The following is a 24,697-nucleotide window of genomic DNA, read 5'->3' as shown; positions in this document are numbered from 1 at the left end:
CAGAATTGAGGGGAACCCTGAAGGATGGGCAGAAGCAAGAAGGAGGGAAAAGGGTACTTTAGGACATGGCCAAGTGTATCCGTGGCATGTTCTGGGGGCAGCACGGACCCCATCCGAGCAGAGTGCGAAGGTCCTGAAGGAAAAATTATTAGGATACTTACTAAATGACATTCATTCTTACTGATAAGGGGTTCTAAGTAAGATTCTATTCTGTTAAAAAGAATGCTAAGCAAAAATGGAACTAAACCAGAATAACTTATGCGCTACTTAATAGCTTTCAAAATATTACTGCTCAAGGCATCACACAACAAGGGCTCAGACGAGAGAGGGAGGGGTGCTGGGTGAACAGCGCAAAAAGGGTTTTCCTTATAAAAATTATTACTGATGTGTTACAAAATTACCTAAAAAACTTATCGAGACTTCTTACCACACCTTCAGCACTGCATTGGCTTAGGGTCTGTCTCCCTTTGGCTTTTGGCCCAGAAGAACATTTTGTTCTTTGCCAAAGGGGTCGGTTAGTCTGGGCGGGTGTGGCATTTACACAAGGATGCCTGATTGCTTGACGTCATCGAGCCTCAGTTTCCTCATCTGTGAGAGTAGAGATAGTAAGGCTGCCTTTGGAAGTCTCTTTCCCTCCCCACTCTCTCCTCCTTTGTTCTCTCCTTACTTCCTCTTTCCCTCCCTTTCTATTCTCCCTCTCTCTTCAAAAAATCCTTTCTTTGCCTCCTTACTAAGCACAGTTCCCCCTAGGCAAAGCATCCATTCATCCATCCACCCATCCATCCATTCATACATGATGAAACATCGAAAAGTCCCACATGACAGAGGTTTCATAAGAAGTACGAGGTCAGTCCTTGCCCCCAAGAGCTTACAGTCTCCCTGGGCAGAGCGGGCCGGAACACGAGACAATCAGAGGACATCGGTGAATGGAGGGCCAGTGGAGCAACCTCTGGTCACCGCTGTGGGTGTTCAGAGCCGGGAGGCACTGCAGGGCTGGGGGAGGTGGCAGGCTCGAGGGAGAAGGCCAGACTGGGGCTGGGCCCCCAGTGGCAGTGGGGCAGGCCTGGTGTCTGGAGCTGGAAGGCCTGGGCCTCGGTCTCCCTGGGAAGACTATGAGGATTCAAGTAAGCATTCCCCACACCGGGAGGCGGCACCTCACTACCTACAGCTGTGTGGTAGGGCATGCGGGGGGCTTAAGGAAAGATGCACCTTGAATGGCTGCACAAAGGCTGGTTCTGCCGGCTCTGCTGTTCACCAGCTGTGTGACCTCAGGCAGGCTCCTGAAATATTCCAAGCCTCAGTTTACTCATCTACGAAATGGGGATAGGGGCAATGCCATCTCAGGAGGCTATGGTGAGGAGTGAAAGAGAGAAGGCATGGAGAGAGTTCAGTGAATGATGGCTGGTTCCATTAGCCCCCTTGTTAACCTGTCAGCGAGGAGGAACCCCTTCCAGGCAGTAGAGGTGCGAAGCCCTGCCTGGGAACCCCTGCACCCCGTAGAACAGCATGGGGCTTCCCAGACCTTGGCTACTGTGGCTTCTCTGGACCCTGTGGCTCCAGGGTGGCCCTTGTGGAGCCAGAGCATGTTCCCCGGGAGGCTGTGGCTCAGCAGGGCTGGGGTGGAGCCCGTACCACTACGGGTGGGAAACGCAACCACCCATGGAGGTGCAGTCGGACTTTCGGCTCAGCTGCGTCCTTTGCACTGGAGCATGGATTTCCAGGAGAGAGAGGCTGAGGCAGCCAATGGGGCCCTGGGACTGTGCTGGGCGGGCCCGCTCACACCAGACCCCTGGGCATGGGAAGGGCACGGTGACTCACGGGAGCTTTATATCCAAGGGCCCCAAACACAAGCACCTGGCCCGTGGGATGGTGGCCTGTGTGCTCAGAGCCCATCCACACTCCCTAATGACAGCTGCTTAGCATCATCTATCTGAGGACAAGCCTCCACCCATGTGGGGACGGGCGACCATAGCAGCTGCCATGACCAAGCACTTAGCGTGAACAGGTGCTGTTCTGATGCTTCAAACTCATGTTGTCCTCACAGCAGCCCTAGGAAGTGGGTCCTATCATCCCTTTCCAATTTTCACAGGGAAGGAAACAGAGGAGGCAGAGGGGAGTGAATTCACACAGTTGGTAGGTGGTGGGGCTGGGATTTGAACCCACAGAGTTCATACATTATCACAAGGCTGTGCTGCTTCTCCTGGGACACCCCCAGCGGCTGTTGGCCATCCCCTGCTGGAGCCCATCCAATCGTGTCCCTTCCATTCTTCATGGAGCCCCACCATATCCAGCAGCCTGGGATGGGATTCTAGAGCAGAGGGGGAGGTGGGTGGTATAGTGGAGAGGGCCAGGCCAGACTTGGGGTGACAGCTTGGCTCTGTAGCTGCAGACATTTGGGCAAGCTCTTATCTCCCCTGGGTCTTGGTTTCCTTGGGCTTTGAGATGGGGATGATACACTCGGGCTCACAGAGCAACGTAAGGACTGACACGGTGCATGGCTGATGGTAGCTCTCCTGATGGGAAGCTATTACTTGTCCTCAGAAGAGTGAGCAGGACCCCAGACCACAGGGCAGACCAGAGGGCAAGACCCCCATCCCTGGCTCCACCTCCCCTCTGCTCAGCTCCCGGCCCCTCTACAGGGTCTCACTTGCTCAGCAGATTGGACCTGCTGAAAAATAAAAACCTAGCCCTGCCAGGCTCTCGGCCTCACTCCAGACAACTCCTGCAGCAGAGATGAAACTCTGAAGGTCAGGCTCTGTGTGCCTCTGGGGAGGCCTGTGAATCAAGGCCACTCCCCTCTCCCCGGACAACCAGAAACAAAGGCTTTCCTATTTTCCAACCAGGGCTTGAGAAGACAGACCTTCCAACCCACGGGCGGTGTCAGCATGAGCAGGTGCGCAGTTAGCTGACCTTTCAGTCTTTTTGGCTGGCTGAGGTTACACAACAGAGCAGATTTCCTGGCAAGAAGGGCAGTGGGGATGTGTCCTTCAAGGGTCTGTTGTATCTGGGTGACCAACTATCCCATTCTGCCCGGGACTGAGGGGTTCCCTGGGGTGTGGGGCTTTATCCCTAAAACCAGAACAATCCTGGGGAAACTGGGATGGTTGGTCCCACCGTAGACAAGTTTCCTAGGCCTTTCTAGAACCTTCTGTGTGCCTTCCTGCAACACCCCTGCTTGTTCTTTTGTCTCCCAGGAGCCAGCCTGAGGCCTCCTCTGCTCCCCTGGGCTCATAAAAGGAGACAATGCTGGAGAAAGTCAAGACAGTGTGTGGACTCCCACACCTCTTAAGAAGGAGGCTGAGGTCTGGGCGCTGATGACAGGCCCCTTTGATGAACAGAGACTTGGTCCTCCCGGTGACACGGGGTGGCGGAGATGAGTCTCGATGTAGCTGCTGGTCCAGTGGGGCTCCTTTTTTATGAGGCCGGGAAATGTTCACGGGAAGCTAAATAACAGGTTAATGAGGGGTTCTGATAGAAAGTGGTATTAACTTTAACGAGGAGAAAACACCCTGTACCAGCCAACGCCCACTGGGGCAGAGATATAAACACAGGACGAGACGCTGCTTCTCTGCATTGGGGGTGCCTGGTCTCGAAGATCTACCCCTTGTGCTGTTGAAGCCATGGCTGCCAAATGCCTCAAGGCCAGCTTCTCATCAGGGTCTCTCAAGGTCCCAGGAAGGACCGGTGGGGGCTCCGCTCGTGTGTCCACGATCTACTCCGGCGGCTCTTGCAAGCTCCCCAGCCTCTCCCGGGGGACCCGGAGTTTCTCTGCCTGCTCAGTTGGGCTGGGCAGGAGCAGCAGCAGGGCTGCCAGCTGCCTCCCCACTCTTTGCCTCCCCTCCGGGGGCTTTGCCACCAGCTACAACATGGCCGGGGGCTGGTTTGGGGAGGGTGTCCTCACCAGCAATGAGAAGGAGACCATGCAGTTCCTGAATGACCGCCTGGCCAGCTACCTGGAGAAGGTGCGGCAGCTGGAGCGGGACAATGCGGAGCTGGAGAGCCGCATCCGGGAGTGGTGTGAGCAGCAGGTGCCCTACCTGTGCCCTGACTACCAGTCCTACTTCCTGACTATCGAGGAGCTTCAGAAGAAGGTGAGAGGTTCAGATTAGCTTTGGCTGCCCTGGGAGCCTGGTGCCACCAGCCCTGGACTGGTAGCCCTGCTCCTATGGGGTCACAAAGCCTGATCACCTTGGTGGCCCTTATTGGCTCCACCCAATCATCTTAAGGCGAGCCATCATTAGCCCATTTTACAGATAAGAACACTGAGGCTCAGGCTGGTGAATTGACTTATTCAAGGTGATCCAGGTGACAGTTAGTGGAACTAGAGCTTGAAACTACCTGGTTGTGGGACCTTTTGTACACAAACAGCGTCTCTGAGTTTTAACTTTTTTTCTTTTCTTTTCTTTGTTTTTTGGTTTTTAATTTTGAGGGGTAGGTAATTAAGATTATTTAGTTCAATGGAGGTGCTGGGGATTGAACCTAGGACCTCATGCACGCTAAGCATGCACTATACCACTGAGCTATACCTGCCTTCTCTCTCTCTCTCTCTCTTTAAGGTTAGGGGATTAGATTTGATGTGTTTGGTGCAGATCAGGGTGTCTGTAACTAACTCAGAAGTTTCCTTCTTGCCCAGCCCACATCCCCCGAAATCCTAGCTAACTCCTGAGAGGGACCATTTGTGTCCAGGGAATCACGGAGTGTGTTTTTGGGAATGACTTGCCCTGAGTCCCCTGAGGGCCTGGGGGAGCAGAAGACAAGAGGTAGCTACCACACCAGGTCTTTCCTGCAGTGTTTCCATCCCTCCCTCTCTGTGACCCAGGCTGCACATCTCAGATGCACTGCGTTGGAAGGGACCTTACAGCTGTCCTGCTCTGATCCCTACAGCATGCCCATAACGCTTTGCAGCACCTCAGCTGCTAAGAGCCCAGGGATGGATGACCAACACCCCCACCCCAACCCTGCTCCAAAGGCAGCCCACCCCAGCTTTGGGGAGGTCCAGCTAGAAGAATGTCCTTCCTTTCACTGAAGTCATTTTCTTATTTCCCCAGACCCTGTGCACCAAGGCAGAGAACGCCAGGCTGGTTGTGCAGATCGACAATGCCAAGCTGGCCGTGGATGACTTCAGGACCAAGTGAGTTGTCCTCTGTGCCCTTTGGTTGGGTGTTGGTAGAGCTGGATGTTGGTGATTCTCAGACTCAGGGTTCTGGCTACACTGAGTCACTGAGGCACAAGGCAGGATATGCAGCACCAGGCCAATCTGGGGTGGGATTGGACTTAGACATCAAAAGGAAAACAGCTCTAGATGCCCCACTATGTGCCTGCCAGGTATGAGACAGAGGTGTCCATGCGGCAGCTGGTGGAGTCGGACATGAATGGCCTGCGCAGGATCCTGGATGATCTGACTCTGTGCAAGGCTGACCTGGAGGCCCAGGTGGAGTCCCTGAAGGAGGAGCTGCTCTGCCTTAAGAAGAACCATGAGGAGGTGAGGATGGGGGAGCAGGTGAGCATGGGGCGTAGGTGAGGATGGGGGAGCAGGTGAGCATGGGGAGCAGGTGATGATGGGGGAGCTGGCGAGGATGGGGGAGCAGGTGAGCATGGAGCTCAGGTGAGGATGGGGGAGGAGGGTGATTGGGGCAATGATCTGTGAAAGCTGGCGCTGACCTCGGTTTGTGCCACAGGAAGTGAACTCATTGCGCTGCCAGCTTGGTGATAGACTCAACGTTGAGGTGGATGTGGCCCCACCTGTTGACCTGAACCGTGTTCTGGATGAGATGAGATGCCAGTATGAGACCCTGGTGGAGAATAACCGTAGGGATGCTGAAGACTGGTTCAATACCCAGGTAGGTGCCTGGAAACAGTGTGTGCACCAGAGACACACGGTGGGTCACAGAAGTGACCTTGGGGCTCTGAATCAAGATGCCTGAGTTTGAGTCCCAGCTCTGTTTCCAACTCACAGTGCACCTTGGGCAGGGTGCTGTCTTGAAAGCCACAATGTCCTCAAGGGTGGAATGAATGGGCTGGACTTGGTAATCTTCTTGGCTCATGATTCTAAGTGGCCTCTGTCAGCCTTTGAAGCTGAGTCTCCAGTGTTCCTGACCGGGTCCTGCCTGTGTCTGTTTCAGACCGAGGAGCTGAACCAGCAGGTGGTGTCCAGTTCAGAGCAGCTGCAGTCTTGCCAGGCGGAGATCATTGAGCTGAGACGCACGGTCAATGCCCTGGAGATCGAGCTGCAGGCCCAGCACAGCATGGTGAGGCCCGAGGCCGGCGCGGGGCTGCTCTGGGACCCAGCCAAGTGGCATGTGAGCCCCCAGCCTCCGTGTTCTGATCACACGGGCAGGCTCCAGGGGATTGAGTTCTTGAGTGCCAGGGCTTTTCATGCAGAGAAGAGGGAATAAGGGGCCAGCCCTCATTCACCAATGTCCCGGTGGGAAAAGACAGGAGACCTGTAGCACCCGACGTGGCCTGACAGCAGCTCCTGAATTCATGTGAGCAGATTCATTCTGAGTAATTATCAGTTACTCAGAGATATCATTAACAGGAGAGCTACGCTAGATCAGGAGGCTCCAGGGGCTAATTTGGCTCATCTCACACAGGATGTCTGACTGTGGTTCATCCAGGCTTCAAGTGATTCTCTGAACTTCTGTTCCTGGATCCTGAGGCCTCCCGGGGACCCAGATGGATGAGGTGAATCCCCCTTGTTTCTTCTCTGACCTCTAACCACCGTCCTCCCTCCACACTCCTTGCCCTCGCAGAGAGACGCTCTGGAATCCACCCTGGCGGAGACGGAGGCCCGCTATGGCTCCCAGCTGGCTCAGATGCAGGGCCTGATCACCAACGTGGAGTCCCAGCTGGCGGAGATCAGGAGTGACCTGGAGCGGCAGAACCAGGAGTACCAGGTGCTGCTGGACGTCCGGGCCCGGCTGGAGGGCGAGATCAACACGTACCGGGGGCTGCTGGAGAGCGAGGACGGCAAGTGAGTATCACCGTCTTCTGAACACAGCCTGCAGAGTTCCAGATGCATGGCCTGGTGCCGGGGGAGGGCCCAGCGTTCAGAGTCAGAAGCCCTGGGTTTCAGCTCAGGTCTTGTTATGCATTCATCACGTGACCCTGGCAAGTCCCTTGTCCCTCTGGGTCTCTGGTTCCCCACTGGCAAATTGAGGGGGTGGGACTAGGTGATTTTTAAGATGCTCTGAGTTACTGAAAACAGCAACTGAAAAATCGTCCTGATCTGACATTTTTCTTTCTCCTAGGCTCCCCTGTAACCCGTGTGCCCCTGACCACTCACCTGCCAAGTCAGGCCTCCCCTGTCTTCCTGCGGCCTCCTGTGGGCCTGGCCTAGCCCGCACAACCTGTAGCCCCCGCCCCATTTGTGTGCCCTGCCCGGGGGGCCGTTTCTAAGAGTGGCTGGCCCAGAAAGCCAAGGCTGCTGTCACCAGGGCTTGGACTTGGCCTCTGTTCAAGCCTAACCCTAAAGCCCAACCCCCTGTCTTGGTGCAGAGCCCGGGCCCGGGCCTGGCCGAGAAGGCTCACGGTGAACACATGCCTTCACCCTTCTCAAGGCTAGTCGCTAAGGCTGGCCACCCCTGAAGGCCTCAGCTCCTCGTGGTTTCAATGGGGGCCAGAATCTCTGTTCTCAGGCTGCCTCCTGGGGCAGGTTTTCCTCCTGGGTGCTGTTGCAGTGGGCTCTGAAATGCAGTAGAGGGCTTCTGTGGCGGAACAATAAAGCGTGTTTGCTCTGGTTCTCCGTGCCTAACCAGCTCCCTTCTGGTATTGGCAGTTTGTGTCTCTGCTGGGTGGAGAGCGGTGACTCTTGGCAGATAAATGGGGGAGGTGTGACCAGGTATGACCCTGGGGATGACAGGGCCCCTGTGCCCCTTTTTGGGGGTGGTTAGAGGTCTACAGTGGGACGTTTGGCTCTCCTGATGAAGACCCTTCTCCAAGATTCCAATGTGGTGACAGGTGCGACCACACCCCTCTCAGTATCGAACGTCACCCTGGTCCCAGAGGAGGATGGATAACGCTGAGATCAGTATAATGTGAAGCATTTTAGGCCACTTCAGTTGCCTCATGCCTGTGGTCCTTATAAGAACAGCAGTACGGCATCCCACGGCCAGGAAACTCCATAGAAGTCCCCAGCTTCTAGAAGCGGGTTATCTCCACCCCTTCTTTCTCGGCAGCTCTTTCACACAGCCCTTCCAGCTCAGCAACCCCCTTAAAACCCAGAGATCATTGAAAGCTGGAGATGGGACGGCCATAAAAAAGAATGAAATCATGCCATTTGCAGCAACATGGATGGACCTAGAGATGATCACACTGAGTGAAGTAAGTCAGACAGAGAAAGACAAATATCATATGGTATCACCTACACTGTGGAATCTAACAAGATGATACAGATGAACTTATTTACAAAGCAGAGACAGACTCACAGACATAGAAAACAAACATGGTTACCAAAAGGGAAGTGGGGGAGGGATAAATTGGTCGTTTAGGATTTGCAGACACTACTATATATAAAATAGATGAACAACAAGGTACAGTTCTACTGTAGAGCACAGGGAACTATATTCAATATCTTGTAATAACCTATAATGAAAAAGAATATGAAAAGGAATATATATAAAACTGAATCACTATGCTGTAAGTCAGAAACCAACACAACATTGGAAATCAACTCTACTTGAGTTAAAAAAAGTAAAGCAGAAGATGGGAGACTGAAGCCCCCCATTGTGAGTTCCGCCCACAGTTCAGAGATCCTTGTTCCTAAGAGACTCAGCGTGTTCTCATGTGCTCCTGACATCTGATGCAGCACCCAGTGCCTTGGGGTCTCAAACCATTTCTGCATAAAAGTGGGAGCTCCCAGCGTCTTGGACAAAAGACTCTCATTTGTGCCCAGAACGTCCTTCCTCAACAGACCAGGCAAACAGCAAGCCCCATCGACCCCCATGGGAAATGGAGAAGGATGAAGACAAAACTGTCTGAGACAGAAAGGTAGAGAACAGATTAGTGAAAGATGTTGACCAAGGTGGGCCCTAAGAGCACCCCCCCACTACGACCCTTTAAGGTACCTAGTATAGTTCCTCTTAACTCAATTTTAGAGTTCTCCCCTTTCCAACCCCCTGTAAAGGAGGGCCTGGGGCTTTGCTTTCTTCCAGTCCCCCTTGCTCCTGGCGCCCTGTACCGCCTCAGCTCTTGTCTTCTTGGAATAACTTGGCTTTTTTTTCTTTTCTTTCTTTCTTTTTTTGTTGTTGTTAATGGAGGCACTGGGGATTGAACTCAGGACCTCATGCACATTAAGCACGCGCTCTGCCACTGAGATATACCCCCCACCCCCAACCTCGGCTGGTTTTGCTGAGGCTCAGCCACCTGAAGAGGGTGATGGTTTCAGGATCATTTGGATCACTTAATAGCCTTTCACTGAGTGCCTCTCTGGGCCAGGTAGCGTGTTAGGTGCCAGGGGCAAGAGTGACCCTCGTTGGAGGGAGGCCTTAGGCTGGGATGGGAAGGACACCCACTTACTGCTTCTTTTCCATCCTGCCGCAGTGGTGGAAGGAGGCCAGCTAAAGGGGGCCATGGCTTTAGTATGATGGACATGGGCTCCAAATGTGGTCAGCCTGACCCGGGTTCAAATCTCAGCTCCATCACTTACTGCGTATGGGGGCTTTAACAGGTGGTAGTCCCTGCCAGAGCCTTGGTTTCCTCATCAGTGGAATAGAGAATGTGACACTTACTGTCCTGTAAGCTCCCTAATGCTTTGATGAGTCCAAGCTGAGAGTCTGAAAATTGGTCAATATCATCAACTCCATTTCCAGCTGGATGCTGGGATTGGTCTAAGGGTGGTCACCCACGTTTTCCCTGCCTTGGGCTGCATTTCTTAGGTCTTCCTCCAAGCAGTAATGCCTGGGGTCAACCAGGCAGCCACAGAGGCTATGCATTTACAGGACTAGCAAATTCTGACTGAGCAAAGCCAGTAGGGGAAGCTGCAGCCAGCCAGCAGCACGCGGCACTCTTGAGCACATGGGTCCCAGTTATCTCTTTGACAAAGCCACACTCTTCTTTACGGCAAGCCCCTTCCAAACCCATCCTAACTCCCTCCACGAAGGAGCTCACCAGGTCCTGTGAGGCCCTGCCCCTAATTATTATTTCCTTCATCTGCTTGTGTTTTTCAGTTATAATGTACTTTCAATTTGGCCTGAGGTTCTCAACCATGGCTGCACATTGGAATGACCTGCAGAGCTTTAAAAAAAAATATGAATGCCTGGTCAGATCTCCAGAAATCCTGATTTAGTTGGTCTGGGATATGAACTGGTGTTGGGAGTTTTACAAGCTCTCCAGGTGATTTCTATGTGTGGACAGGGTTAAGTTCCTTCACTAAGTGGAGGGCCTTTTGTCAAGGCAGCTGGGAGTTCAGGGGGCTCCAGGCAGCTCTGATGTAGCCCTTGGTACCATCTGACCTCTGTACTGTACTTTTGATTATCCCTTAGATCTGGCTTTTTTTTTTCCTCTCCATTAATTTAAAACATCTGAACTGAAATGAAAATTTTTTTCCTTTTTAAAATAAGGTGTTCTTTAAAATTTTTTTTTTTTATTTTAATGGAGGTACTGGGGATTCAACCCAGGACCCTGTGCCTGATAAGCACGCCCTTTACTACTGAGCTATACATCTGCCCCCTAACTGAAATGCTAATTTCAGTTATATTTTTAATTTCAAAGAGCTCTTGTTTTGTTCTCTGTTCCTCTTTTCTAACATCCAGCTCTTGTTTCAAGGATGCAACTGCGATACTTAACTCTGAGGTTATTAATAATATATACATATGTTTTCCTTAATAGGTTATTTTAGATTCTGAATTTATTTCTTCCAATTTCCTCTTCACTGTTTTGCTTGTTTGCTTGTTTGGTCTTGTCTCTGGTTTTTAATGTTGGAAACATCTCTCAAATGTCTGGCGATCCTTCTGTTTGCATTTTGAGATGAGACTCTAAAATGCTGGTGGAAAGTGCGATGTGTGGGCAGGTTGGCAAAACGCATTTTTGGACAGTAGAAGTACCTACATTCAGATTTTGTAAGTCTTTTCTCTGAGGTCATTCTGTTTTTGTAAAGAATGCAGGAAAGAGACAGCCTTGGGCCAGGCCCCGACAGGCATCCTACCTGCCCTGATTTAAACAGGTCCTTCATTCTGGACCTATTCAGCCCCAAACTCTCAGCAGTATTTCCTCTTTGTTTTTTCCCACTTCTTTGCATCACTATTCAATCTCTCCCTTCCCTTTTTCTAATAAACTTATTTTCCCAATAGTTTGCTTTGGCCTCAGAGGGGTTGGGGTCCAGGGGAAAGGCTCTGGATGGAGAGAGACCTGGATTTGGAAACTGTGCACCCTCTTGCCCTGAGGCTGCCTCTCCCCTCTGCCACTTCCACACCTGGGAAACGTCCCCAAGGTCTGGCATGTTGGCTGGAACCCTGGTCTTCTGTGGCTTTGAACATTCTGTCTCTCCTTTATTGCATCACTTGAATGTGAGACCCTGTCCCTCCTTCATAATGTAAAAACACCATTCACACCAAGCATTTGCACTTAGCGGATTTTGCTGAAGAGCTCCCGGGACTGCGGTGTGGACCGCGCTGCACAGTGCACAGCCTCTCACTATCTGCCTGGTGCCTCTCCTTCTAGCTCCAGCCTCTCTCTCATCCTACCCCTTCCTGCCTTGACTGCCCCGGAAACTTCAAATTCTTCCCCGTTTTCTCCCTAGGATGGCTTGGCAGCCAACAGAAAGGCACTTGGTGGGGAGGTCCCATCTTTTACTCCAAGAACTTCTTAAACTTTTTTTTCTTTTTCTTTGGCAGGGGAAGGTCACTGGGTTTTTATTTATTTATTTTTAATGGAGGTACTGGGGATTGAACCCTGGACCACATGCATGGTAAACATGCGCTCTACCACTGAGCTATGGCCTCCCCCTAAGAACTTCTTAATGTCTTTTTTTTTTTTTTTTTCAAATTAAGACAGTCTTTTTTGCAAGAGGAATAAGGTGGCAGACACTAAGATATATATGCTCCTACACCTCAGGGGTTCTGAGAACTGCCTGGAGGACTTATTAAGAATGGATGGCTGGGCCTCACCCTCAGAGCCTCTGATTTAGCTGGTCTGCGATGGACCTGAGAAACCGCATTTCTCACATATTCCTGGTTGACATCAACACTGCAGGTCTGGAGGCTACCCTTTGAGAACCACCACTTCTCCTCATTACAGTCATGAGTGCAGGCAGACCTCATTTTCTTGCACTTTGCCACACTGTGTTTCACAGGTAACTGAGTTTTGTTTGTTTGTTTTTTTTTTTTAACAAATCGAAGATCTGTGGCAACCCCACATCAAGCAAGTCTACTGGCGCCATTTTTCCAGTAGCATTTGCTCACTTCGTGTCTCTGCGTCACATTTCGCTAATTCTCACCCACTTTTTCATGATTATTATATTTGTTATGGTGATCCGTGATCAGTGATCAGTTACTGCTATGCGACTCTCTGAAGGCTCAGATGATGGTTAGCATTTTTAGCAATAAAGTATTTTTTAACTAAGGTATGTACATTTTTAAAAGACCTAATGCTATTGAATACTTCATGGACTACAGTACAGTGCAAACATAACTTTCACCCGTGCTGGGAAATCCAAAAGCTCAGGTGACTCGCTTTACTGTGACGCTTGCTTGACTGCAGTGGTCTGGAACTAAAGCTGTGATATCTCCAAGGTATACCTGGATCTTATATTTTTGGGGTGAGGATTAAATGGGCAATTTAATGCTAAGCACCCAGCACAGTGCCTGGTACTTGTATATATTCAACAAGTGCTGGTGATGATTTTGAAGGCTGGCCTGTTGAGTCCCCCCCACATAGCTGGTATTTACATCTCCTTCTGCCCGATGCCACTGTCTTCTCTAAATAGTTAATTCAGACAAAGGAACTGGAATTGATGGTGGCTGCAGGAAATCTCACTGAGAGATGATTTAATCTAAGGCTTTCAATTTGCCTGAGGCAGCTCAGGCCCACAGAGGTCAAGTGCCTTTCCCAAGATCACACAGAAGAAGGCAGCCTCTCTGTGTTGACTGTTCTCAAGGAACAGATTTCAGGAAATAGGGCTGGGCTTTCCCCTTTCACCAACACTTCCAGAAATAAATAAAAAACAAGACGAGCACTTATACTTCAATATTAAATTGAGAAGATGCGTGAATAGAAAGTGGCTATGTTGAGGGGGGTGTAGCTCAGTTGGTAGAGCATGTGCTTAGCATGCACGAGGTCCTGGGTTCAATCCCCAGTATCTCTATTAAAAAAAGGGGGCTCTGTAACACACGCGTATGAAACACGGCACGTGTGAGCCCACGAGTATTGCAGGCAATGACTGAAAACCACCGTCTCTCCTGTTGCTTTCTTAGGAAGCGCCCAAGGGCTTCTCTAATTGAAGATACCTGCTCCTGGCCCCCTGGCTTCCAGGGCTGCAGTGTCCCTTCTTGAGGGAGCAGATTCACCCTGCTCCGGGTCTCTGAGGTCCCGCAGTGAGCCCTCCACTGCGGAAAGTAAAAGCAGAGCCAGTTCCAGCCTGTGCAGCCAACGACCACTGAACTCTCCCAACTCTACGTGGAGCAGCGAGAAATGAAGGGGAGGAGCCAGAGACAGTATCTGTCTCACAGGGGTGTTCACAACATTGACCTCCTATTCCAAGAGGGGCGTCCTTGCCCCTCTCTTTCTCAGCAGCATCCGGCGGAAAGGATGCCCCCGATTCTCAGGCTTTCTGTGGTGTCTTGAGTTTGCTGTCTCCTCCCTGTGATCATTTTCTTCCCCTGAGGAAGAAGAGGCACATGAAGACCCTCAGAGGTCTTCTTCCCTCCTCCCTGGACTTACACCACTCCCAGTATCAGTGCTGCTTCAGTTACCCACACATTCCCTCCTTAAGGGGCCAGGCCTCTTCCCACAGGGGATGCTCTCATTAAAAGCAGTGGCCACTGCCCCATAGAACTGTGGCCTTTATCAGGGCTGTAGCAGGTCAGGGTACAGGAGCCCAGGCTGCTGTGGTCTCCTGGCAGCCCCATCCTGCTAATGAGAGCCCAGGGAAGGAGCTGGTCCTTTGAAGATGGGTCTGGAAGCTCTCTCCTGTGATCAGTGACGGAAGCCTGGAGTCCTGGGTTAGTCAAATGACAAGCTTGGGCTCTTTTATGATGAAAGGAACTCCTTACTGAAAACCAAATTACAAATTAATTAGCAGCTTCCTCTGGGGCCAGGTCATCAACACCACTCCATGAGGACTTTCGAGCATGAGCCCCCTGCCCCCAAGAGTACAGAAAGGTCCCAGGCAGAATGGGGCTGGAGGACATTAGCAATTTAGGTCCTTGTAGCCCAGGTAGTGGCAGCCTCTCCAAGGTGACATCTAACCCCCGCCCAGCCTCCCTCAAGGGTGGCCCCCGGCCCTCCTAGGTCTGCTCCAGCAGCATGAGCCGCCGGCCGCAGCCGTGCCTGGGTTATGCCTGCCAGCCCCTGACATGGGTGCCCTCCGTCTGCACGCCCGCCACCTACCGGACAGCCAGCTGCGTCTCCAAGGCCTACCTGTCCAGTCCTGCCAGCCCAGCAGCCGTGGGCCGACCAGTGGCATCTCCAGCTCCATAGGTACCTGCAGCTGGTCCTGCAAAGGCTCCTTCAATGGCAACAAGAAGGGGACCATGCAGTCCCTGAACAACTGCCTGACCAATTACCCGGAGAAGGTGCGGCAGCTGAAGCGGGACAACACGGAGCTGGAGTGAGAGGTTTAAGGGGCCTGCCTGTCTGAAGTGCACACCTTGTGTCCGGACTACCAGTCTTATTTCAAGACTGTTGAGGAACTTCAGCAGAAGGTGAGGGCAAGTGGTGAACAGATTCCCTGGGAGGGCGATGGGAATAGCTGGCCTTCCAGATTTGAATCTCATTAACTGATGAAGCGATGGTCAGGGAAAGAGACTTCCCTAGGGTGTAGAATTATCTCATGATTTGAGTGCTCAGCCAGAGCCCTTAATCTGGAAAAAGGTCTGAGATCTAGTCTCAATTCTGTCATTGATCCATTACATGACTCTAGGAGGTCCCTTCCCTGGGCCTCAGTTTCCTCATGTGTAAAATGGGGATAATGATGGTCCTTATGTTGAGAAGATTCCATGGGTTGATGCCGGTAACGTACTTAGCACAGCCCCTGGTACCTGGTGAGTTTTCAGTAAATGTAAGTGCTTGTTAAGGACCCTTCTAACTGTCATGTAAATGAATCCACACTTAACAAAGTCTTTCCTTCCATGTTGCTCATTGCATCCAAAGTGGGGCATGCAGCTTATGAAGACCCAGGTACTTAAAAAAAAAAAACAAACTTATGTTCTTGAAGGACCAGCAGTTCGCTGAATATCCCTCGAAGTTCCAGGACCTTCTGCAGGGATGGCTGCGGGACCGCTGAGCCCTATCAGTCCTCATTTGTGTTCTTTTTCTTTCTTCTTGTCCTGGACCGACCCCCTCTGTGTGCTGTGGCCCCTAGGTTCTGTGTACCAAGGCAGAGAATGCCAGGATGGTTGAGCACATTGACAACACCAAGCTGGCAGCTGACAGCTTCAGGACCGAGTGAGTTTGGCCAGCAGCTGGGGGAGATTCGCTCCCGCACATGCTTGGGGGCCACGATCCACTGGTTCCACCGACAGTCGGAAAAGCTCCAGCCATGCCAGGCCTTCCCTGAGCTCTGTATTCAAGTTCATTCCTCAGTTACTGACCTGGTCCTTACCCAGGTCTGAGACCGATCTGGCCCTGCGGCCACTGGTGGAGGCCGACGCCAATGGCCTGCGCGGAATCCTGCACGAGCTGACCCTGTGCAAAGCTGACCTGGAGATGCAGGTGGAGTCCCTGAAGGAGGAGCTGATGTGCCTCCAGAAGAACCACAAGGAGGTGAGAATTGAAGTCCTGCTGAGGTGGCCTAGGAAGGAGAGTGGGAAGAATGTGGGGTTTTGGGACTGGTAGATGTGGATTGAAATTCCTAGGCCTGCCGCATATCATTTCTGTGACTTTCCTGGTTTATTTAACTTTTCTGAGCCTCCTCTGTAAAATGGGAACAATTCTATCAACCAGGGCGGCTGTGAGAATTCAGTGAGGTCACAGGTCATAAACACCTGTCCCTTGGTTGCTATTTGGAAATGCTAACCACCTTCCTTCTGCATTTCCTGGAACTACGTGATCACCAAGTGCTTGCGGTGACTTGTTTTTCTCAGGAGAGCCACATACTGGGGTAGAGCGGTGCAAGGTGCCCGAGGGGGTTGTTTTCCGGAACTGACGCGGAATGGCCAGTGGGTCTCTGCTAGGCTGGGCTGTGGGACTGACCCCCATCTCTTCTAAGGCAGAGCTGAACTGCAGTGATTTTCTTTTTTCTCTCCCCATCCTTGGTCCCCTTTCTCTCGTCTGTTTGCATGTAATACACTTAATCCACAAGCTGCAAGTCAGCCCCCTACTCTCTGGCTTTTCTGCATCCCCTGCAGATCCGAGGAGGGAAGCCCTTAGCCCCAGGCACCCACGTGCCACAAAGCCCACCTGAGCTCTGGTGTTTTCCCCCTTCTTCCCTGGGTTGATGCTCAACCTCTTGACTTGGGATTTGAAAGAACAAATGCCTCTGAACCCTGGCTGGGTTTCCTTAGGCTTAAGTGTACAGTAACAATCTGTCACCACGGACTCCCGGAGAGCCAGAAGGCACCTGACTCATCCCACCTAAATCAGAGGACTGGGAACAGCCCCAGGAAGCTGCTAATAAGGAGTTATTACTCAGCACAGCGGCAGCCGCAGCAACAACTTTCTTGCCTTGGCAGCCAAGCCTGGGAGGAGCCTGCTCTAACTTGGGCCTTGAACCAAGTAAAGCCAGGTTTTAGCTGCCCTCCTTCCCACCTGAACACAGGCTGGGAGCGTGGCTGCGGATACACATTTCCCACTTTAGTCCAAATGGATCCAACAAACCCTGATGCTGCTCTTGGCTTCTGCCAAAGTGACAGAAAGCCTCCCGCATCACAGGGGTGTCCAGGTGGAGCTGGAAGACCCCTGGGATGCTGCTGAGTGGCCCACGGTCCTCTCAGGCCCCCTCTAACGCATCTTTAGCATCCTCTGTTCCATCTTTTTCTATCTTCCTGGGGAGGTGAGGCAGATTGTGTGACTTTAGCCTAACTAATGGGGCAACAGACCGTAGGAGAATAATCACAAACCACTCTGGAAGGAGGCAAAGAGGCCATAGAGCGATTCCACACAGAGAGATCAGGGGAGGCTTAAAGGAGGAGATGGCATTTGAGTTGGAGGAGGCTGCTCTTGGTCCTAGCGCACATGGGAACCACTGAGGTTTTGGGCAGGGGAGGGACATGACTTGTGTTTGTATATGATCACTCTGGCCATGAAGGTGAGGATGGTTAGGAGGGGCCAGAGTGGGGTTAGGGAGACCAATTAGGAAGCCATTGTGGTCACACGGTGAAGACCGTGAGGCTGGGACATGGTAAGCTGAGTGGAGACGGTGGGCAGTGGGTGGCACTGAGAGGCACGGGGTGGTGGGGGTGGGGCAGCACTGACTGGACTCCTTGCGGAACTGGGCTTCTTTCTAATCCTGCCCATGTGCCTTTCTTCTGCAGGTTGCCCTGTAACCCGTGATCCAAGAGCTCCCGTCCCCCTGGTGCACCCGCTCCCAGTGTGCCCCGTCTGTGTGCCTTGTGCGTCCTGCCCCCGGGCACTTAGGCTAAGTGCCCTGGCTCCACTGGATCCTGGAGGGCACCTGAGCTGGGTGGCTGGTGCCTCCTTAAGCCAAGCCTGACCACAGGTCAGTGGCCACCAAGGGAGGAGGGCCAGCCCTGGCAGGAAGGAAGACCAGGAGCAGCGTCAGGACGTGGTCCATGTGCAATGTGCTGTCATACTGCAGGGGGCGCCCTAGCCCCTGCCCCTTAGAAACCGCCACTTCCATTCCGTGGGCTCATTGCTCTCTTGAGGGATGTTTCCGGTTGTCTTTGCTGCCTCGGAGCACGTGCTCTTCGTTAATAAGCAAATAAAGCCTCACTCAGGGGCCCCGCAGATATGTCTTTCTCAACTTGCCATTTGCGCTCTGTATCCACCAGCTGATCCTACTCAGTTGGGTTCAAGAGGAATGAGGCCAAATTCTATATTTATTTTTATGACCCCTCTGCTTCTGTAGAGTCTCGAGAGGCATTTGCTAAAAAGGCCTGCATGCCATAAACCAGTTAAAACCAGGCCATCGATCCAGAGCCAAGTAAGAAAATAACAGTGAGAGGAGGGAGATAATTGGGCCAGAAACCTCTGCCAGACCTACTATAATTGAGAATAATACTGAGATAGCGCCACCTCCAAACCTCATTGCGGCTGGTACAATGGGATCATTCATTCAATCATTCATTCATTCATTCATTCAGAAAATCTTCAGGCAGTTCCACTTTAGGGGCTGGCTAACCCGTGTGACAGTCCTCCAGCCAGACACCTTGTTAGTGCTCCATTTAATCCTTGCAAAAATCTATAAAAAAGGTACCATTATTTTCTCCCCTTTATAAATGAGGCCACTGAGGTTCAGAGAGGTTAAGAAACTTGACCAAGGTCACAGAGCCAGTAAGTAGTGGACCCAGGACTCAAATATAGGCCTTCCAGGCCCCTGAGATGCTCAAGCAATTGAAATGGTGAGTCCTTGCCATTTACAAACACAGCTGGGTGCAAAGGATACCAAGAAATGTGATTTCCACTGTCTGGACACTTCTAATAAGAGAGGGAGCTTACCAGCGTGTGTAATGCCTCATTCCTTCCTCAATAAGAGTCTAATAATAATAATAATAATAATAATAATAACCATAACTACCACTTATCGAGCACTTATAATACACCTGGCACTCTGTTGAGCACCTTACATAAGTTAACTCATGCAGGTTTCACAACCATCCTGTAAGGTAGGCATTGCGTCCATTTTCGAGATGGGAACTGAGGCTCAGGGAGTGGTTTAGTCTGTTGGCCAAGGTTACAGGCAAAGACAAAGACTTGAACTCAGGTCTGGATGGTCCCACTGTAGCCTTATTCTAGCCACTCTGCTACATCCTCAAATTCCTACCTAGAAAGAGTATACACAGACAAAGATTGGGAGAAGTACCAGCTTGGGGGAGAGCAGAAGGGCTTCATGTAGCTGGTGGCATTTGAGATGGGCCTGGAAGTTTGAATAGAATGCAAAGGACAGGTCTAGGTACGTGGAGTCTGCAAGGAAGCAGAAGTCAGGCCTTGAATGGCCCCTGCTGGCAGGAGCAGCAGGCTCCTGTGAAAGACCCGTGGGGTTGAAGTTTCAACAGCAGGAAGCCAGTGGTGGGGGGGGTCGGGTACCCCAGGAAGAAACTGGACTCTGTCCTGAAGGCAGTGGGAAGGCCGCTGCAAGATGTGAACCCAGGGATGACACAACTGAAGTGGTGTTTTAGTAAGTTCCACCAAGAAGTGTAAACAGGATGGCTGAGAGGCAGGGAGAAACTGACAAACAGCACGTGGGAGAAGCTAACGGGGCCTCCACTAAGGCAATGACAGTGGGGATGGAAAAACCAGGGATGAATTTGAAAGACTCAGTAAAGGGTCCAGTGGGAAATAGCTGGGCCATGGCAGGTAAAGACAAGAGAGCTGGGAACAGCAATCTTCAATACCTTTCTGAACCTCACCCCCCAAACACATAGTTCTTCCTTAATGAGCTGAGGTGATGTTTCTATTAAGGATCTGCCCTCCGGACTTGCCAAGAAATGATGAGAAACAGATTAGATCCTGAAGCTGCCTGAGGCTCTCGGGACATGATCCTGCATGCATGCCTGGCCGGCAGGGAGACACAAACACACTGCTCAGCCAGCTGTGGTGACTGGTTGGAGGTGGAGGTTCAAAATCCCATGAGCTGAAATGCCAAGGGAGAGGGGCTCCTGGCTCAATGGATGTTCTAATAACCAAGTGCAAACCAGCAGTCCTTCCTTTCAGTCCCTGTGCAAAATTTGTCTAGAATGTGCTTAGCTTGACAGACACCAAACCAAGCAGAACCAAATCTTTGGATCTAGAATCCCAGGCCTGTTCTGTCCAATATAGTAGCCACTAACTCCATGTGGCTATTTACCTTTTTTTTAAAAAAATTTTTATTTTTTATTGAAGTGTAGTTGATCTACAATGTTAGTTTCAGGTATACAGCACAGTGATTCAGTTATACATACATATATACATATATGTACCTATATTTTCAGGTTCTTTTCTATTACAGCTTATTACAAGAAATTGAATCTAGGTCTCTGTGCTACACAGTAGGTCCTTACATGTGACTATTTACTTTTTAATTAAATAAAATGAAAGAAAATGGAGAAGCTCAGTTCCTCAGTGGTACTAGCCATTTCAAGTGTTCAGTATGTACGTGGGGCTCGCGGTATCATACCAGTACAGTGCAGATCATGGCATATTTCCACTACTGGAGAAAGTTCTATTGGATGTTGCTGTCCTAAACTGTCAGACTCACAAGGAGCCTTACAGATGAGTTGGCCCAGCCCCTCCCATTTACAGACAGGGAGTCTAAGTCCCGGGGGGATGGAAAGATGTGCTCACAGGCACACACAACCAACAGGTGGAGATTGGAGCCGAGCATTCCGCTGCCAAGCCCAGTGGGTCTCTCTGGGATCTTTATACTTTCTCCAGGCACCAGCGTTTATTATTTGAGGCTAATTAATATTTTCCCCTTTCCCCTGCTTTCATGTCTCTAAGAATAGAAATATTCTCTCTGAGATGCTGAAACTCTTTCCTAGGAACGCAATTCCCCTTTAAAAAAGAATTAGCAACCACCAAACTCAAAATCTCCTCATCCTTTGAGCATGTGACTCAGTAGGAGCCTAGACCTCAGGTTGTGGCCAGAGCCGTGGTGGGAGCCATCACACAGGAGTCACAGGCCAGGAGTCCAGGCCCCTGGACACTATGGGGACCTCTGTAGGCTCCCTGTTCCCTAGCACATATTGTCCAATCCTGGTCCCTGTTTCCACACCTGTGTGTCATTCCGACTTGCCAAGACCTATCTGACCACCCAAATGCCGGTTTAAGCTTTTTTATGTGAAACCAAGCCCCATAGCCGAGGGCCAGGAGTGCCACCCCCTGCTGGACACAGGTGGCCACCATCATCCATGTTTGGATGGTACTTCCAAGTTAGAGATGTCACAAGCTAAGCCCATCTCTCTTATTTGATGGATGAAGAAGCCATGGGCATAGGCTTTGGGAAATATTTATGCCCACCAGCATCAGGACCTCCTGGAAACTGGACCCAGGGCTACACAGGTGGGGATTCTCAGAGGAACTCTGACCTCCTATCAAAGCATTTGGATTTAATTAACTCAGGTTTATAGGAAAACCTAGGCAGGGCCATGGTAAAGTAATAAAACCTCTGGTGTATTTGATGCTTGGGAGAAACTCCCACAGGTTGCAGGATCTTCCCTGAGCAGGGACTGGGAAAGAAAGGACCTGCGTTTCAAAGATACAACTTTTCCCAAGGCCATCAAAGAGACTGGGCTTCACGTCTGCCGCTTGCTGCCCTAGTGGAGTGAGTGGAGGGCCCACTGGAGCCAAGTGGCTGTTCAGGGCAGCCTGGCCAGAGGGGGACACTTCCAGAGAGAAGGGCCCAGGAGTCAGACACCGTGATGGAGAGGCTGGGTGGTTCAGGAACTGAATTGCACTGAATGCTACCCTCCCTACTATGTTGGGAAAACTTTTACAATATGATCCAAAAAAGGGTATGCCGGTGGTAACTGGAAAAATCACTAACAATAAAACAGTTCTCTTTGGGGGTTTTGTCAGTCTTAGCCTATGAAGGCAACGATCTCGATTTTGCTAGACAGGAAGTTCCTAAGATCATTTGATGTCTACCTTCTTGAACAATTGGTCAAGATAAGTCTATTTCCCAATAGTCCTCTCCTGGGGCGGGGGGTAATAGCTTAGTAGTACAGCGCGTGCTTAACATGCAAAAGGTCCTGGATTCTATCCCCACTACCTCCGTTAAAAAACTAAACCAAAACAACAACAAAAAAGCCACACAGTCTTCTCCCTTAGCCCTAAATAAGTCACCAAACACACCAACCAGCATCTCGCTGAAAGGTGACTTTGGCTTTAAAAAACCTGGGCTGGAATCCCAGTTCTACTGTGAATGTGCTGTGTGATGTTGGCAGATATCCTAACCTCTGTGCATTTCTGTCTCCTTCTCCCCATGCAGAAATGGGGATAATTCTACCTCCTTCACCAAATCTTTGGGGGTGGAATGCATGTGAATATGCTTCTCACGATGCCTGGCATATGTTAAATGCTTGGTAAATGTTGCTTAAAGAAAATCTGCTCTGGTAACAAGTCCCCCTTGTGTTTGATTTTCCCCAACAACTATGGGGGCTGAGTCATTTTCTGGGCTATTTGATGCCCACATTTCAGAAGTCATAGGAACAGCAACGGCTACGACCACAACACCATCCCTCAACCAGATGAACTTTGCTCCAAAGTTAAAGAGCATCTGGATGAACTTCCAGTCTTGGACTAAATGCCTTGGAAGAGTGGCGGGTCCAGTGTTCAGGTCTGGTGTCCACCTGGGGGATGCCCCCCACCCACCCCAGCCCTCTGACTCCAGAGCTGACTTTAGGTCTCCCCACATGCTCTGAGGACCCAAGTTTCAGACCTCATTCATTGTGCCATGGAGCACAGGGGTTGGCAAACTACAGTTCACAGGTCCAATGCAGCTGCTGCCTGTTTTGGAAAAGCAGCTTCAGCGGGAGCAGGGCCACACCCAGTCGCTTCCGTATCGGCTGGATCTGCCCTGTGCCACAGGGCAGAGTCGAGCAGTTGTAGTGCAAAAACGCTGTGTGGTCCATGAGACCTAGGATAGCTACGATCTGGCCCTTCAACAGAAAGGTGTGATGCACAGGGGAGAGAAGGTGCTGGAGTCGGAGCTCTGGGGCCTGTCCGGGCCCTCTTGTTTCCGCCTTAGCGCCCCTTTCCTTCTATTGACTGGTCCTTCCCGGGGCTCCTGCCCTGAGACCAGGGCCCCCACGCTCAGCGACCCCTCCCTCTTTGAGAAGACTGCTGCATCTTAGAGGCTGTGCTCCCCAGAGAGACACCAGATGGTCACTCAGGGAGCAGAGATGACTCCTCCATGGGGTATCATTAAAGAGGTAACACGAAACCTCCCTGTTAGCAACAGAGGGCAGTGAGGAGTTACTCTGCTCTTTTAGGAGTTGGGGAGCTACTTACGAATCCCGAATAACTGACTACTGGCTGTTCTGACGGCCCTCTGTGACGTGAGGATGTTGTAGGGGAAGCTTGTGTATTACACCTGCACCCACAGTGGGTGGGTGAAAGTTCTGGGCAAGGAAGCGCTCTCACACTGGTGCACTCGGCCCCAGTAACCAATCTGCAGCTCAGTTTTCTACAACCACGGCTTCTGGTTGTAGCAGCAACCCCTGCTCGTCAAGCTCTATGAAGACCTTTTGAAGGCTCATTGCTGCAGGCAGGCTGTGGCAGGCAGCCGCCCCCGGGAAATGCTATACTCAGTGATGCCCCAGCCTCCAGCGTCACAGCCCTGGGGCCCACTGGAGAGAGGAGCCAACCTGGTAGCCATCTTCCCAGAGCCTGTGATTTATGGCCAGTCCAGCCTGGCCATTCCAGTGGTCATCCAGGGATCAGTGGGGACCCTCCTGTACTACAAAGGGAGTGAGCTGGGAAGCAAGTGACTCACCCATGTCTGAAGCCCACCTTCCACGTGGGTCCTCTCTGAGGTGGGGGAGGGGCGCCCCTGGGGCTCTGCAGCTTCTCAGCACCTCCACCTGCCTTTTGCTTGTCAAGTATTCTTAGCACAGCCACTTTCTTTCTGCAGCACTTGGGGATCTGCAGCTCTCGCTTCTGGGTCCTGGCCAATCAAGGAAATGAATAGATGAGTAAATGAACTTGCATACTGAGTGTGAATCTCCTGTCATTGTCTGGTTACTTCATTCAGTTACAGTGGGCACTGGTCCACTATTTTTTTAACTTAAAAAAGAAAACCTCATTTTATTTTTTTTTAGGGAAGGGGAAGATAATTAGGCTTATTCATTCATTCATTCATTCATTCATTCATTCATTTTAATGGCAGTATTGGGGGTTGAACCCAGGACCTTGGGCATGCTAAACATGCACTCTGTCTCTGAGCTGCACCCTCCTCATCCTGGTCCAGTGTTTTTTAAACTACAGCTGTGAGTCACTGATGGTCTGTGAAGTCATTTTAGTGGGTTTTAATCAGTCTGACATATACACACACATTCAGAGAAATGAAACAGAATAGAAATTGGAAAAGATAAGCATTTCTTTTTTTTAAATTTTGTTTTATTAAGTTATAGTCAGTTTACAATGTTGTGTCAATTTCCAGTGTAGAGCACAGTTTTCCATCATACATGAACATACATATATTCATTGTCACATTCTTTTTCACTATGAGCTACCACAAGATCTTGTATACATTTCCCTGTGCTATACAGTATAATCTTGTTTATCTATTCTATATATACCTGTCAGTATCTACAAATTTCGAACTCCTAGTCTATCCCTTCCCACCCCCCCCCCCGGCAACCACAAGTTTGTATTCTATGTTTATGAGTTTGTTTCTGTTTTATATTTAAGTTCATTTGTCTTCTTCTTCTTCTTCTTCTTCTTG

General features: G+C 50.8%; 1 protein-coding gene, 1 long non-coding RNA gene and 1 other non-coding gene across 4 annotated transcripts in view; 1 reads left to right on the top strand and 2 right to left on the bottom strand.

Annotated features, from left to right (window-relative positions):
* The first annotated feature begins 3,556 nt into the window (after positions 1–3,556).
* On the top strand, positions 3,557–7,756 carry KRT35 (keratin 35). Of its 2 annotated transcripts, none has more exons than XM_006178691.3 (7): positions 3,557–4,091; positions 5,049–5,131; positions 5,326–5,482; positions 5,679–5,840; positions 6,123–6,248; positions 6,753–6,973; positions 7,251–7,756. In XM_006178691.3, the coding sequence occupies exons 1-7, from the start codon at positions 3,621–3,623 to the stop codon at positions 7,396–7,398; spliced, it is 1,368 nt and encodes a 455-aa protein (XP_006178753.1). In that variant the 5' UTR covers positions 3,557–3,620; the 3' UTR covers positions 7,399–7,756. The 2 variants fall into 2 exon arrangements, with proteins under 2 accessions (XP_006178753.1, XP_014409629.1); XM_014554143.2 differs by having other exon boundaries at positions 5,326–5,500; positions 7,251–7,753.
* Positions 7,757–9,252: 1,496 nt separating this feature from the next.
* Positions 9,253–9,324, bottom strand: TRNAI-AAU. The gene has a single exon. It is a non-coding gene; the product is annotated as a tRNA-Ile (tRNA).
* Positions 9,325–15,817: 6,493 nt separating this feature from the next.
* The window catches only part of LOC116669186, a 19,321-nt gene continuing 10,441 nt past the window's right edge, over positions 15,818–24,697 (bottom strand). The window contains exons 2-3 of the long non-coding RNA XR_004326539.1: positions 23,747–23,917; positions 15,818–15,946 (exon numbers count right to left, since the gene is read on the bottom strand). This is a non-coding gene — a long non-coding RNA (uncharacterized LOC116669186). The remainder of the gene's footprint in view (positions 15,947–23,746; positions 23,918–24,697) is intronic.

Source organism: Camelus ferus, chromosome 16 (assembly GCF_009834535.1).
Source record: "Camelus ferus isolate YT-003-E chromosome 16, BCGSAC_Cfer_1.0, whole genome shotgun sequence".
Lineage (NCBI taxonomy): Eukaryota > Metazoa > Chordata > Mammalia > Artiodactyla > Camelidae > Camelus > Camelus ferus.
The sequence above is the reverse complement of the archived record's forward strand: the minus strand, read 5'-3'. Positions and strand labels throughout refer to the sequence as shown.

Coding starts and splice junctions, on each gene's coding strand:
- KRT35 (XM_014554143.2), top strand. CDS start 3,621: ATGGCTGCCAAATGCCTCAAGGCCAGCTTCTCATCAGGGTCTCTCAAG. Junction 5,132..5,325: donor GTGGATGACTTCAGGACCAA/GTGAGTTGTCCT, acceptor TGTGCCTGCCAG/GTATGAGACAGAGGTGTCCA. Junction 6,249..6,752: donor TGCAGGCCCAGCACAGCATG/GTGAGGCCCGAG, acceptor TTGCCCTCGCAG/AGAGACGCTCTGGAATCCAC.